The 16,242-nt window shown below is 34.5% G+C and overlaps 2 protein-coding genes and 1 pseudogene across 3 annotated transcripts; all 3 read right to left on the reverse strand.

The window, feature by feature from the left end:
* Positions 1-1,191: 1,191 nt before the first annotated feature.
* Positions 1,192-3,237, reverse strand: LOC111385909 (annotated as a pseudogene).
* A 335-nt stretch (positions 3,238-3,572) lies between these two features.
* LOC111385915 (transmembrane 9 superfamily member 8-like) lies at positions 3,573-8,277 on the reverse strand. Of its 2 annotated transcripts, none has more exons than XM_023010331.1 (7): positions 8,009-8,277; positions 6,161-6,325; positions 5,739-5,848; positions 5,549-5,654; positions 5,341-5,453; positions 5,107-5,257; positions 3,573-5,009 (listed from the first exon to the last, which is right to left on the reverse strand). In XM_023010331.1, exons 1-7 carry the CDS (start codon positions 8,132-8,134, stop codon positions 3,852-3,854), a joined length of 1,929 nt encoding a protein of 642 aa, XP_022866099.1. In that variant the 5' UTR covers positions 8,135-8,277; the 3' UTR covers positions 3,573-3,851. The 2 variants fall into 2 exon arrangements, with proteins under 2 accessions (XP_022866099.1, XP_022866100.1); XM_023010332.1 differs by having other exon boundaries at positions 7,996-8,088.
* Positions 8,278-10,476: 2,199 nt separating this feature from the next.
* Positions 10,477-15,877, reverse strand: LOC111385907. Its single transcript, XM_023010326.1, has 7 exons — positions 15,465-15,877; positions 15,177-15,218; positions 12,216-12,298; positions 12,035-12,136; positions 11,715-11,929; positions 11,037-11,131; positions 10,477-10,957 (listed from the first exon to the last, which is right to left on the reverse strand). Exons 1-7 carry the CDS (start codon positions 15,808-15,810, stop codon positions 10,710-10,712), a joined length of 1,131 nt encoding a protein of 376 aa, XP_022866094.1. The 5' UTR covers positions 15,811-15,877; the 3' UTR covers positions 10,477-10,709.
* Positions 15,878-16,242: the final 365 nt, after the last annotated feature.

A 16,242-nucleotide genomic window follows, 5' to 3' on the forward strand; every position in this document is an offset into this window, starting at 1 on the left:
TGTGATATGATGATAATGGGATGTCGAAAGTAGCTCTGAATCATTGTTATTGGTCATTTAAGATAGTGGATCTTTGATTATTAAGGTATGTTTGGGAGGGAGAATTGCATAGGACTGTATGACAATGCGTAAAAATTAAGGACATTTTATGCAATTAAAATGTGGTGGAATTATAAAATAATTGGTGTGAATATATTTAGCCAACTTGTAAAGGGAGTGTTTGATCAAAGAAATGACAGAAAAAAATAAAGCAATTCTACAATTATAGCAATTTTCACACTTTTTTTTCACAGTGCACACATATGCAAGTGGGTGGGGTCTACGATTAAAATAATAGTGGACCCTACCTTTGTGAGAAGTGTGAAAATTGTTGTCAAAATACATGATGTACAAACAGCATTTAACAAAATATATATAATATGGTTTTCCAGGTAACAATCCCTGGCAATGGCGACTTCTACACTGAGGTCCAGAAACACAATATTTGGAACTAATTATCTTTAAAAACTCACGCCCATTTCCATTCTCGTCATAGTCTAGAATTGGGGAGTTCATCAGCATTCTTATAATCCGCTAACTTCTTTACATAGGAAATCTCAAATTCATACAGTTAAACTTCGATAAAGTAATGTTCGATAAAGTAATAATCTCGATTATACAATAATTTCTTTCGATCCCGATTTGGGCCAATGGACTAAAGTAATAACCTCGCTAAATGCATTAAGTAATAAAAAAAAATTGAATCCTTAAGGGCCCAATAAAAATATAAAGTAATAATTACTGGATTTCATTGAGAGAAAAAATATATATATATATATAGACCAAAATCTTTCAATCAATCAACAATACCTGTACAATAATCATTCCTTTTGAAAATATGCATCTCTAGTTGATTGTTTTTTCTTCCTACCTAAACCAAAATGAACCCCATCCTTAACTTTTTGTAGAGCATACACAACTTTAGGAATATTTTGCTCGTGTTGTAGCAAGTAGTTGCTTAAGGTGACAGTTGCTTGAAATGCCTCTTTTGACGACACATTTGGGACAACGCTACTATCATCTGGTTCAGGATCATTCTCATCATCATTACTGTTCATTACCAATTGAATAATTTTTTCGTCTGTAGGTGATTCCATAACTGCATCATTCTTGCTAGGATAGTTCAAAAAATGTTCAACATCCATCACATTTCTATTGTAAATTAGAGATGACATCATTTAATCCTTGGATACTTTCATCTAATTCACCAACTTCTGGTTCGGGAACATTGTTTTCTTCAAACCGAATCTTGTAATGCCGTAAACAATTTGCAATTATTTTTGTCTTCACATCAAAATTCCAAGCCATCTTAGCAAAATTAATAGCATTCAAAATATTAATTTTTTTAGGATTTGGTGATTCAACCTCAAGGCCTTGTAAGATGTTAGAATAAAAACGATGACGATAATGATCTTTGAATGCTCGAATAATCCCAGTATCACATGGTTGAATCTTAGACGTTGTGTTAGGAGGTAAGAAAAATAACTCTACATTTCTCAAGCCTTCAACTACCTTTGGATGATCTGGGCAATTGTCTACTATTAAGATAACCTTCCTGCCATTCATTCTCCTATCAAACCAATCAACAAAATCTTGAAAAAGCAAGCCAGTCATCCAAGCTTTCTTGTTGGATCGATACTTGCAATTAAGATTGTTCATGTTCACATTTTTAAAGCATTTAGGATTTGCATACTTACCAATAACCCAAAGTGGTACTTTGTCAGATCCATCACCATTGCAACAAACAACAACAGTAATTCTCTCCTTATCTTTTTTGCGTCATTCGAGCTGCTTGGTAGCAAGTGAATGATCAGCTTCCAATCAGTAAAATAATCTAGTTTCATCCATATTGTAAATATCTTTCAATTGAAATTGGTCTAGTTTTGATCGTATTTCAGGTAAAGCATTTTCAATGTTCTCTATGATAATTGAACCACTTTCACTAAAACGTCGGTAAGATTTGATTCCATATCTTGCCTTGAAACGTTCTAACCATCCACTAGAAAAGCTGAATTCTGAATTAGTTTCACTATACATTTTTTGCAAAAGCTCTTTTGCTTTTCCTTGGATAATTTCTTCAGACATGTTCACTTTATTTTGCTTTTGAAAAAACCACTCATACAAAACTTTCTCTAAATCAGGGTATTTTGCTGATTTGTACCTTTTAACATCGCTATTTTTCATCTCATTTGACAAATATTCCGACGCCATTTTGAGAGTGTTCGATATTGTTGATTAACTAATAGTTAAATCAAACTTTTGTTGCACCAATGCTTGTATATCTTTTTGGCTAATAGTTGAATTCTCTTTCTTATGCTCACATATTGCACTCCTCATTTTATCGGTTAAAGTTGATTTTTTTACTTTTTTCAAATGATGAGAAGACATTGGAGGGGAAACAAAATATTGTATGTGCTTGGAATATGTCTTCCAAACATCTAGCTTTTATAGGTAAAGACTAAACATTTTCATTTGCTATGTACGTGAACTTAATTTTTAGAGACATTAAATTTCACTAAAACTTTTGAACTTCCCTAGATTCAAATAATATTTTGATTAATGTCTTTTGATTTTTCTTACCACGTACAATGTACATATTTTATATTGAAAAGCTCTCTCTAAAATAATAAATATTTATTTATTGATAAATGAATAATTTATTCATTTATCGATAAATAAATAACCTCGCTAAATGAATTTTTTTTCCGGTCCCGAGGGTATTACTTTATTAAGATTTAACTGTATTCATAAAATTTTATGGATTCCTGACCAAAAAAGATTTCAATGCCGCATTATTTGCTTGGAAAATATCTCCTTGAAATGTCGAGGAAAATTAGCTTTTTGTAAGATAGGGATAATTTAGGTCTTTTTTCAGATAGGGTTTGTCCACATGTACATTGGGTGACAGGATCTGTACACCATTATACAAATAGAAAAACCCTTTCAGATAACTTCCTCGCTTGATATTTATTGACATGCAATTTCCCGAGGATGATCAATGGATGGAGAGAAAGTGAACACTGTTTGACGACGAGTCATGTTAAGTTGTACCAAATATGATTGAACGGATTTACAAAGAATAAGAAGTTAATTGTGTCGAACCTAAATTACCAAACGCTGTGTTGTGATAGAACAGACCACATTAATCCATGGCGTCGGGTTGACATGGACTTGGCCTAGATCTTCTAATCTTCCCATTTAGATTCTACATATTCCAGTGACTTCTCTAATGAAAGAGAGGATTGACCCTGTGAAGGCTTCATAGTGTAAGTCAGTACTCGACAATATTACAGACAGAAAGGTTAAAATACAGAGTACGAAGCACGTCCTTTAACGATGGGGGATTTCTGCAGAGAGGAAATCCTTGGGCTGCTTGCTTTACACAGAGAGCAGCCATTATATAACAAGTAGCAAACAACGAAAGGTTTTGCCAGCTTCTGCCTTTGTAGGAACAGTAGATATTTTTAACTGCAACGAAGATGAGACTGCATCTATTTGATGGAAGAATACAAAATTCAGCAGTTTCACAACAATTTTAGCTGTGACAAATAGGAAAGAAGTACCTTACACATATTTCATCAACAAAAGTATCATTACAATAAGTATTCTCGTTATAACTAAAATGGGACAGTTCAAAAACAAGTAAAGTCTCCATACAAAACCAAAATTATAAATGCAAAGGAGATGAGCAAGATAACTTCTACCTTTAGGGAGTTCAAAGGTTACACCGAGCATAACTTTTGAAAAAAGGCCCCAGGAGTTTAATAAGCTTTCTTGAGGGACTATAAACACTTACTTCAACGTCCCATCACTTAGTCAATCTTCACCGAGGAGTAGATGAGCCTTGTAAACGAGAAACATGCATAGAAACCAATTGTACCAGTCAGCACGAAGAAAGCATATGAAGCAATCAGCATGTACCCAAAGTAGAGAACACCAGATACTGGTTTTGTGATGTCGAGCTTTGTGAAGAAGTAAAAAGCTGCATAAAGTAAGAGGTAGAGTGCTGATGACCCTGATGTCAGATATGATCTCCACCACCAGAGATAATCCTCACTGCACAGCTGGAAATAGCAGAGCACGATTGTGATCTCAGCACATGTTATGATTAGTATTACGAACACAAGGAAGAGGAACCCGAAAATGTAATAGAACTGATGCAACCAGATTGATGTTAAAATGAAGAACAGCTCAATAAATACTGCGCCAAATGGGAGTATGCCTCCAATTAGGATAGAGAAAATTGGGTTCATGTACCAGGCCTGCTCAGGAATTTGCCTTGGAATCTTGTTGGTTTTCACTGGATTGTCAATAGCTGGCTTCCTAAACCCTACATAACTACCAACAAAGACAAGAGGAACCGAAATACCAAACCACAAGAACACTAATGCAAACATGGTTCCAAATGGCACAGCGCCTGAGGATTTCTCGCCCCAAATCAGAGCATTCAATACAAAGAAAATGGCAAAGATAATTCCAGGGAAGGTGAAAGCGGTTTGAAGAGTAATTTTCTTCCACTCTGTTCCTTTGAACATCTTGTAAAGACGAGATGAGGCATATCCAGCAAGCAGGCCCATGAATGCCCAGAGAAGAAGCATAGCTGTCATCAACCCTCCTCGGTTAGATGGGGATAAGAATCCAAGTGCAGCAAAGATCATGGTAACTAGTATCATCCCAAAAAACTGAACGCCAGTTCCAACATAAACACAGAGTAGATCAGAGTTTGTTGGAGGCCTGAAAACATCTCCATGAACTAATTTCCATCCAGTTTCTTCTTGAGCTTCTTCCTGGGTCTCTAATTGATTGTACTTAGAGATGTCACGGTAGAGGGTACGCAACATAATCATGGCCACCATACCCGAAAGGAAAAGAACAATCATCAAAGAATTTACAATTGAGAACCAATGAATTTGATCATCAGTCATCAAAAGATAAGTATCCCATCTGGATGCCCACTTGACTTCGCTCTCCTACAAGGCAAGGAGAAAAGCACAATGACATACGACCATAATGCCAGCTTTTTCCATCATATAGTTATTATAGCCACAGTCTGTCGCAAAATATTACCTTAAACTCAACATCGTACGTGAAGATTATTTCCTTCTTATCTTCAACCTCCTGAGGAGAATCAGAGCTGGTTATAGTTCGTTTTGCATGAGGATCACAGGTTTTTAACCGTGTTTTACCATCCCCTTTACCCTCATATTCATGCTTAGCGCTGGATGCACAAAGGAAATCCAACATCAGAAAAATGACCAGATTACTGCTGAAGCACAAATTTAACACACAGCACAATATTACCTGAAAGGTTTGACTTCAAATCCCACAATTCTTGCAGCATCAGTCTCTTCGTCTTTATGAAACTTCACAGTGAATGTCAAATGGTTGTAGATAAAATACTTTTCTTCCTTACTCTAAGCAAAAAATTCAGGAGAAAAAAAAGGTGTCAAAAAGTTCCTTGAAGAAAAGGAGATTTACAACTGCGAAAGCAAATCAAGTTAATACTTACTCCAGCATACTGTGCTTTTACACCAACAGGCACACCATATTGATACACTAGGGAATCTATGTCAGGTCTTTTATAAGGCACAACTAGAGGGAGATTATCTAAAATCCTGATAAAAACAAAAAAAGTAGAATATGAGTCATGTAAGGCAATATTATTAGAATACATCACATTCCTAAAAATGGTAGCTCACATGTTCACCCGGTATTCATCATCTATCTTCTCCTTGAATTCCTTTGCAAGTTTGGCATCAAGTGTGATATGGCAAACTACATTGCACATTTGTGGTTCTCGCATTTTGAACTGCAACAATAAACTTCAGTTAGAGGCTTAAAGCATATTTGGGAGTTGTTTATAATTGGTTTAACTACAAATATATAGAATGAGTGGTAAAAAAGTGGGTAATACTGTAGGTCCCACTAAATGTGTGGGTAAAAGGCGGTTTGACTGATTATAAACAGATGTCAAACAAGCACTTAATTTTTATGCATCATACAAGGTTTATTATCTATTGTTAGAAAATTGACCCAAAGGAAATAATGAGGTGAATTTTGTTAGTTGACCAAGGAATAAAAGAGATGAAAAATTCAACAGAATGCCATTAGAAAGACTGACCACATAGGGTGAGTTCTCAATACGATCACCACGAAGAACTTCCCCAAGATTCTCTGCGCTGTCTACAATTTTTTCTGGCTTACAGTAAGGAAGGGAATAGTAGGAGTAAGGAAGTTGAGTTTTAGTGGAAGTCAGTTTGTTTACTTTCACCTTCAGAGGATCACCCTGCATAAGAAGAAAATCAGCAAAACATGCAATTCACGTTACAAAAACTGAAGTGAAGAGAAAAGTAAAAGCATTACACACATAGGAGAATGCACACATGAATATTTACTGCATAAAAGCCATTTGTTCACAAATTAGGTACTGAGGTCTTTATTGGGGCACCCGAAGGTTTCGAATGAAATTTTTTTCAAATAGACAAGCAGATTGGGCTTGTGATCCCGCAAACCACGTGTGCCAAAATAATGATTGCTGAAACCATGCATATTTACTGCATAAAAGCCAAGCCAATTGTTCACAAATTAGGTACTGAGGTCTTTATTGGGGGGTGTCTGAAGGTTTCCAATGAATAATTTTTAAAATAGACAAGCATATCTGGCATGTAACAAGTGATGCCAAAATAATGATTGCCGAAACCACCATTGACTTGATATGTTACATATATATTCACAATGCAAAGGACAATTCTTTCTCACATTTCCAGCCATCGAATAGTCAAGTTTCAAATTTTATGTATTCAATTTGACTTCTTTATAAATAACAAGCCAGGAAAATCATATCCACGGCAATCCAGAGAGAAAAATTCTAAACTAAATAATTACATAAGTCATCGTCTTACCAATAGAATATTGCTCCCCTAAAACATGGGATCAGAACGTAATGTCAACGATTTTCTTTCTGGAGATCCATATAGACTGCTGTTACATTCATTTTCATGTTTTTGTTCCACTTATAGCATCGGTCCAAAAAATTTCTTTATGTTTCACTATTACATCATCACAAAGATCCAATTCCATTAACTTGTGATCAAATTACTAAAAGTTTATAATTTCTCACATGTTTGTAGGGTGCTAGATGATGTGGTTGACCTGTTAATACAATTCGACTCATGCTTCTTACCCAGAAAATGTCAAAGGTACTACAGTTCATATACTAACTGTCATTTTTGTTTTCAACAGTGTCCCTTCATTTTTGCTTAGTTCAATGCTCAATACTTGAGTTTGAACATACACCTTCGGCAGGAAGTAGATGTCTAAATTTAAATAACTGTCATCCCACTTCTTAAAACTTATAAGCTCGCACCATTTCTAGTTATGTTTAGCAACTACTCCCTCTGTCCCATTTATATAGGCTTACTTTTCTTATTTTGTTGTCCCAATTATATAGTCCTATTTCTTTATTGAGCTTTTTTTTATTTTGCGTTTACTAATATACCCTTATTTAATTTGCCTAATTATAACCTTTTTTTTCCACTTAACCTTGAAAGTGTACAAATATACATAGGGTAAACTAGAAAAGTTATTGATAAAAATTGCTTTTCAGTAATATTAAATAAGATTTCTTAATCCGCGTGAAAAACAAAACAAGCCAGTATAAATGGGACAATGGGACGGAAAACGTACAATGAAAGCAAAGCACAGAACTCTTTAACCCCATGTTAAATCAGAAATCTTGTAATGACATCCCACAAAATGGATATTTAGGAATCGTAGTCACTCCAATAAAATAGGAAAATATTAAAACTTTCATAGAATTTGTACGCAGAAATGCAAATATAAACTCAGAACCATAAGAACTACAAATTAAACCCAAACCCATAAATCAGAAACAAAAAATAGTGTACAAAATCTTCATATATAATCAACAGCAATGAAATGAAATAAAAAATATACCAGAAGGACTGACCTTCACAAAATCCTGGGGAGCTACACCGGGAAGGTAGAAAGAATGAACGTTAGTGATGAACAGAATAACCATAACGCGAAAAACCCATCGCTGAATCGCGGGAGGCCTTGTTCCTAAGACCTCCATTTTCTTCCAAGAACTCGCCCACAAGATCTAGATCCTGAAAATCTAACACGAAATATGTGTATAATATGTGCAAGGAGATTGAGAAACACGGGAAGAACAAGAAGGAAACTGCAAGCAAAGTACGTAGCGAACTGGAGATGAGAGAGGTGTGATTGGAAATGTTTCTTCTTCAGATTGGTTTCTACGGTCGCGATTTGTTCTACGCAAATCTATTGGAGCGATGTAATTTTTGGTCAACATAATTACTACCTACGAAAATGACACCTGATCTGAAATCTAAAGGTGTTTGGAAGTTATTTTGAGAATTGATTTTTTGATCGTTAGAAGAAAAGTGGGATTCGTCCGTGAAAAAAGAAATCAAATATGACAATTGAAATATTAAAATAACGATCAAAAAATTAATTTTTTGGGTGAAAAAATCGGGCCCAAACAGACCCCTGAATTTCATGTGTTAAAAAGTAAAAATTTAATAAATTAAAAGTTGATAAAACTTTTAATAAAATTTGATTAAAAAAGGCGTAATTAGTTGTCATAATGATAAACCGGATTATACAATAGGATGGATATATTGTCACCTCATTTTTCTTTTCGTTACTCCACATCATAATATATCCTGATTAAAACATATTTTCGATAAACATGCTATAAGTATTATACGAATATAACCCTAGTCAAGTTATATATATGACTTGTAGAGTTGTGGGGATCGGGTAGCATAATCTTGAATTTTTTTCTTGTATTTGCGTATGTCATACAAGTTAAGAAAGACACGTATATGATTTTTTCTAATTTATTTGTAGGATTATTCAATGGGATCACTTACTTCTATGCATTGATTTTTCTTTGATTTCACTCGCTTTTATTTTTCATTTTTTTTATTAAAATGGAACACAAAAATGAGCTTATTTGATTGAGACATGTATTGGATTGCACAAGTTGATCTATACATTCACAATTCTGTGGTTCAGTGTTAGTGGTATTCAACGCCAATAGATATATATGGAAAAAAGTGACAAGTTAATTGACTATAAGAATATCTATAGTTCATTCTTTGGATCTATAATATGTTGTGTTTTTTTATTTATTTATTTTGGTAATGGACTCAAATTAGTAAAATTAAATTAGATTAGAAGTCGAAGTTGCATATAAAATTAAAGTCAGCAATTAATTTTATGTGAATGTCAATTATTTATTGAACCATGTTTAATTTGTATTTTTCTCTTTTAACTTGTCGTTCAATTTTTATTTCCATCGTATTTGCAATGCATTTTGGTGGAATTTTTTCCCCCGACAATGTTGTCATCTAGATGTTAGAGCATATTCAAGAAACTCTTTAAACAAAATATGTTTTCTATTTTAAAGAGCCAACCATTAAAATCATGATTCAAGAAACTTTTTAAATTAACATTTTAATTCAAAGAGTGGACTTGTTCTCTATAATAAAATGCATTCAAAGTGTTTCTATTTTCAATGTAGAAAATAATAAAATAATCTAAAGAAAACTCGTTAAAATAAAATATAGAAAAAAATAATAAATATTTTTTGGCAATAGTAAATTAAGTGTTAAATATGTAAAACTTGTTGGAGTACTTTAAAATTTTAATTCTCTAAATTTATAAATACTCTCTAAATGATAGAATATGCTCTTTAAAAATAAAAAATTTGTTGATGATTCTTTTATGGTGCTAAATTGCATTACTCATTCAAGTATATTGAATTGTAATATGATTCACAAAGGGTATGTCGCAGTTAAGTAACCATGACAATTCTGGAGTATAGCTTCCTTCCCCGACGAGATGAGCAATATGTACGAAGTCCGTACCACTAACTAGTAATTACTAGAAAGTTTCGTGAGTTGCAACCTACAATTCGAATTAAGGATGGATAGATCTTCAAATTTTTTTATTTTTTATTTTTTACTTTCCACAGCAGCACAGCTACCAAGACATTGAATCCAGTAGTAAGAGAATGATCAACTTTTAATCCCATGTAAGGTTAGTCAAGGATGTTAATATTCGTTTTTATGTATTGAAGTATGAGTTAAGCGCGATTGAAATATTTATTACTTCCTTCTCTCCTGTAGTAGCACTCTATTCTACTAGTACTGATTAGTAAAAAACTCGCTTCAAGCTCAGTTAGTCAAGGAATCCGGAGATAGGTTCACCCGTTAGAAGTTTCAATCTATGGTCTTTCTTTATTTAGTAACGAGCTTTGTTAAAGAGATTAGAGAGGGACTGTAACATCGAAGGATAAAAGGTTTTCTTTGAAAGCTATGGAGTGAATTCTTAATAATTATGGTAAAATGTACAAGCAAGAACTTGAGAACAGGGAATACAGGAAACTTGAAAAAAAAAATTCTTTTTATTGCAAAAGAGATAGTCAAGCACGTAAATAAAATCCGTCATCTTCAACACCTTGTAGGCACTACTTACGCACCAATCCTTGATGGAAAAACTAGCGATGTTTAACATAGTCAACAAACACGAAGACACATTAGAAGTAGAAAACCAAAAGATTGATGAACATTGTACTAAAACAGAGGGACCAAAACCCGGGTGGGCGATGGATAGTGGTTTCAATCTTGAGTGGGTGGCTCGATCAATCTCACAGCACGGGGAAGCATAAATTCAGCAAATATAGGATAGTGAGACGAAGGATAAAGTCCATCAACATTATCATTCACGACCTCACAAGAGACAGGTACCAGTGATCTACCCCTAAAAAGTATCCAATCGATGTGCAGATCCTGGGTTTGGCGATCCCAGCAGAGGCAAAGTGCTCTGAATATTAACTTCAGGAATTCAAGAGTCCCCTGCTTGTTACCTGACACAATCTAGGTTACGTGGTTTTAAAGAGTTTAGCCCATTAGAAGTCAATGGTAGCGTAGAGGATAAGTCATCACCTTTAAATCCATGATAAGTCCGAATTAGAGAGACGTTTTTCCTCACACGGGCATTTGGCCATGCATCTCTCATATCACCTACAACGCCATGTTCTCTAAAATAGAAATAATGAGAAAAAAGTAAGCAGCTATCCAGTGTTCCAACTAATATTAGCATCCAGCAAGAGGATAAACACAACAAACTTCAGGCTAATTAGAAGGAATTTCAGGACAAACGGTTGCAGCATTCTGAAAAGGCAAAAGCGTTGTGTAATCTTTCTTGTTTATATCAGTTCTACACCTGCTCCATTTCTTCTGCAATTATTTAAAACTAGTCATTTTTTATTAGTAACACTTAAATTCACAAGGCTCACAAGTGGCCACAACTCGCATTTGACAACTTTACTTTTGAATGCATAAAAAATATAATCCTAACTGGTCTAGTTTCAGGATAGTTATCACCCATTGTAAATCTAGGATTAAGACAATGGCGGCTTTGCCATTGTGAGCTCTGTGAATTCGGGTCAAGTCAACTGTTCGTTTCTAATATTCTGAAGTGAAGGTTCAATAAAACCAGGATCACTTGATTCATGTGTGAATATAACTGCTATTGATCAAGTTGAGCTTTACTAGTACGAGAAAAGAAAAGAGGATAGATTTGCTAAAAGATGAACGACATATAGAAACTGAAAGTAATACCTTGATCGTCCAAGAAGAAAACGTCCTGTAGTTGATTCCTTTTGTGTATTAAATCCTCCACAATACACAACAGGCAAGCTAGGAGGTAAGGATGCAATATGCTGCCATGTGAGCAAAGCACCCCGCCTACGAGCACGAGGACTGAACTCATCCATGTTTGTATTCACGATTTCAAACGAAAAACCCGGTGGCTCAACTCCTTTTAGTTGGAATGTGTACACAATTTATCAAGGTAAACAAAGTTCGCACAGTTATTGCATGCAGTAGTACTATGCGGCAAATAATAATTTAAGACACCTTATAGAAGCGCTAAAGGATATAGCCCACGTTGCAATGCATGGATCTGCAGACCCCCATGATGTGCTTCCAGGCACTGAAGGCGACTCTGACAACCAAAAAGTTCCACCTTCCAGCAGCTCAACCTGCATCAATTAGGTAATGTTTTAGAAAGAAATTATATTTTTGATTTTCCTGATAAAGAAAAAGAGTTAGATATTTCACCTTTTCCTTATCATAAAAGATAGTGCAATGTTGATCTGAAGTGTCGTCAGATCCTTTCCTTGATATTCCAAAATGTTCATAATCTATTTCATTGGAGAGAATGAGTTGCACATCATATAGAATATACCAATTCAAGAGAAATGAGTTATTGCAAAGGATTATAACATTAGCTTGTAATTTCCACGTTATATAAAACATTACCATCAAAACAGTTATTATTTGGATGAATGACCAAGACTTGGATAACATTGGGAATCGATGCTCAAAAGATAAAAGCTCTTTACCATTTTATATATCCGGATACCAACACCTCTACTGATGGCATCTTCCCTGTCCACCCACTACTTCTACGCTCCATGATAGTTGTTTAAAAGATATCTAGGCTTGAGCCTAAGCTAACACTTACCAATGTGAGACTTATTGCACCATGCTCTTCTGCAGTGGCATGGCATAGAACTTCTAAAAAGCATGGGAAAGGCATGCTTTACTACATTGCATTTGTTTATTGTGACCAATAATTGATTAGATTATGATTGTAATGTAGTAGTACAAATTTTGTTAATACAAGGTTATACGTAGTAATTTTACAGGTATCACTTTCAGCATTATCGACGAACAACCAAACAGAATCAACAACGGCAATATAGCTTGACTTGTATATTCTGTCTAAAATATGCCACAAATGGGATATCCNAGCTCTTTACCATTTTATATATCCGGATACCAACACCTCTACTGATGGCATCTTCCCTGTCCACCCACTACTTCTACGCTCCAAGATAGTTGTTTAAAAGATATCTAGGCTTGAGCCTAAGCTAACACTTACCAATGTGAGACTTATTGCACCATGCTCTTCTGCAGTGGCATGGCATAGAACTTCTAAAAAGCACGGGAAAGGCATGCTTTACTACATTGCATTTGTTTATTGTGACCAATAATTGATTAGATTATGATTGTAATGTAGTAGTACAAATTTTGTTAATACAAGGTTATACATAGTAATTTTACAGGTATCACTTTCAGCATTATTGACGAACAACCAAACAGAATCAACAACGGCAATATAGCTTGACTTGTATATTCTGTCTAAAATATGCCACAAATGGGATATCCCAATTTTATTCTATTTCATTCCATTCTTTCATAAATCTATTCAACCACACAATGTGGCCATTTATCAGAGAACACTCACTCGCCTATCCCTTAATAACTCTACATTTTAGAAATTTAGAACTAAAGTATAAATTCATATCAATCTGTTTGAAGTATTATCTCTGATGTATTCCTGCTCATCTCCTCCATCACTTTGTGCAAATCTTTATGTGCTCATTATGCTTTTACGCCCCGTACCATATACTGGCTCATCTGAAAACCAAAAGCTACTATGACCAGCAATGAAACCACATGAAGTCCAGTGTGGCAAATTCATCTAATTTGGTTACGAACGACTCTTTATATTGTTAATTTATTAACAAAATTTTAACAACTTTCCATTTGACACCCAATAAAAAATTCTACAAGATATAATTGTTTGGACAAAAATTAACAAATAGATACACCACATATGCCTATGCTATCAAGCAAGACTCAGTCTACCAGGAAACAGCTGATATTGTGACATTCTCAACTCTTTAAACTCAAGGTGAACCAAAGTATGCATCAACTTTTGCAATACTTTAGAGCTTCTTTTCCAAGTGCTGAACACCTTATTCTCCAGCCTTCAGGTTCTTTCTAGGTGTTGGGTATTCATCCACCAATTAAACAATTCTAAGGAGACTTCTTTCAACTTGTTCACCTAGTAGCTGGTAGATAATCCGACTATAAGAGATTATTCAATATAAGGACCGTCATCATCAACTTAATAGACACAATATCCTTGATTTTAAAGCATAACCAGAAATACTAACTTCGAAATGCAGGCACGTATTTTCTTATCAGAAAGTAAAAGTAATGGTGTTTAAGTGAGTGCTGCGTCGGGATGGTCAGAAGATATTTCAACTGCCATGATCTCATATACCACCCACAGATTTCAATCAGACAAAGCCAATAGTTCTATCCTTTCCGCTTAATCTCTGATTGTTATACTAGTGAAATTTTTTTCCACATTTTCTGATGTTCAGTGTATAAAATTTCAATTGATTGACAAAAAATGTTTTTTCTGGTTGAAGGAAAGCTAAGTTAATTTGAATAAAGATGTTTTCTCCATTTACACATGGGAAATTTTTTGTGCAAAACCACCAGCAGCCACTGGATAACCACTACCTATTACCACCCTGCCAGTGATGACATCAAACACAGACCACCGACCAACGAACACCTGTAAGCTACCAGCAACTACTGTACAGTTGCCTGAGGATACCTTGCAGTCATTGACATCCATGAAGCAAGCATTGCAAGCACCATCCAGTAGTCTTAAGTTATTTAACCATCACAGCAGACTGTCACCAGTCCCTGACCACCATATACTTGTCACCAGTAACAACTAGATAGTCATCAGAAACCACGACAAATTGCACAAGACCCCTCCATGTTAGCATTTACTGGCTATTGCTAGTAATCAGCAGCTCAAAGATAAAGGTATCACAAAGTTTCTTTTTCATAAATTTTTTTCCCCCCGGATAAGTTTTTAAAACCAAAAACATTTCATTTGAAGCAATTAGAGCCTTAACATGAGTTGATACTAGTTATCTTAACTCAAAAAAGAAAATAAAATAAAAACTGAGAAGTTGCCAATATAACTTGACTTTAGCTGATTACAAAAATTGAGTTGAATTATAAATTTTATCTTATTCCATAGTTCTTGAGCAAGAGGGTCGATTTCAATGATACATAAGCAGGTCCATTTTATTTCTACAAGATGAAATCTCTTGAAGCATTTCCCCCTTTTTTAATGACAGTCAAAAAGAAAAACTCAAAATTTCTTCTAATGCGATCTATCAACCAAATAATGAAGAACTTTACCAGGCAAGCATTGCTGAAGATAATCCAATTGTGTCTTCAAGCCTAACCACGTGCAAAAACAAAAGAAAAAAAATTCTTAAAATCAATCAAAATCAACAAAAAAATAAAAAAGGAAAAAAAAAAAAACAGTCGAACCGCCATTGTCACTTTTTCCAAAAATAAATCTTAACAATTTCTAAAAACAAACGATACCGATCTCCAAATGGTAAATCCAAGCAGGCCCAAATGCAATAAACGATCAAGATCCAGAGATATATTAGTTTTCCGACAAACTAATCAAACACGAACCTTGTTGGGTGCAAAGAATCATTGGAGAGTAACTGGTGATGACTGTTACACACAAATCCTTCCTTTTATCCCATGAATTTGGGCTGCCTTCTACCTGATCTTCAAGAAGATTAAAGGTCATTACCGTCAAAGAAACGCTCATTTTTCTTAATTCTTTATTTCCCTTTCCATGTAATATGTAAAAAAACCCGCGTATTGAAGAAGAAAACAGCGCAAGATGAAGTGGGACTTTCCTCTTTGCAAAACTTGGGATTCGAAGGTGAGTCAAAAAGCCCAGTAAAAAAGCTCTGAGATACGGAGGAATAGGAATCAAAAGATGGGTAAATCCCGAAAAATTCTGACTCATGTCGTTTTGTGTTCTTGTCAATCTTTCATTATACAAGACTGTCAAAATTTGAAATAATACGCCTCAATAATTTTGACCATTATTTTCGTATTTATAGTATTGTACAAAAAAAAGAGTAGAAAAGGCCAAGAGCCAAATCCTCAAGTTATTCTACAATAGCATTCAAGCGTTTTTTATCTTAAGTTGATCGTAAACAAAATGCATAATCAATCTTCATCAATAGATCTTACGAGTCAATTTTATAAAGTTCAATTCTACTTTCAATTTGTTTAGTACACAAAAACTTGCAATGATGAACACTTTAACGAGAGACACACAATAATTTTATGAAGTTTGAGGCAGAGCACAATGTAGTATTGATTGTGTTGTATGCAACCGTAATGAAAAAAAAAACAAGGATTAGCTGAAGATCGAGATCTTACTATTGGAGTA

This window comes from Olea europaea, unplaced genomic scaffold (assembly GCF_002742605.1).
Source record: "Olea europaea var. sylvestris unplaced genomic scaffold, O_europaea_v1 scaffold3339, whole genome shotgun sequence".
Taxonomy (NCBI): domain Eukaryota; kingdom Viridiplantae; phylum Streptophyta; class Magnoliopsida; order Lamiales; family Oleaceae; genus Olea; species Olea europaea.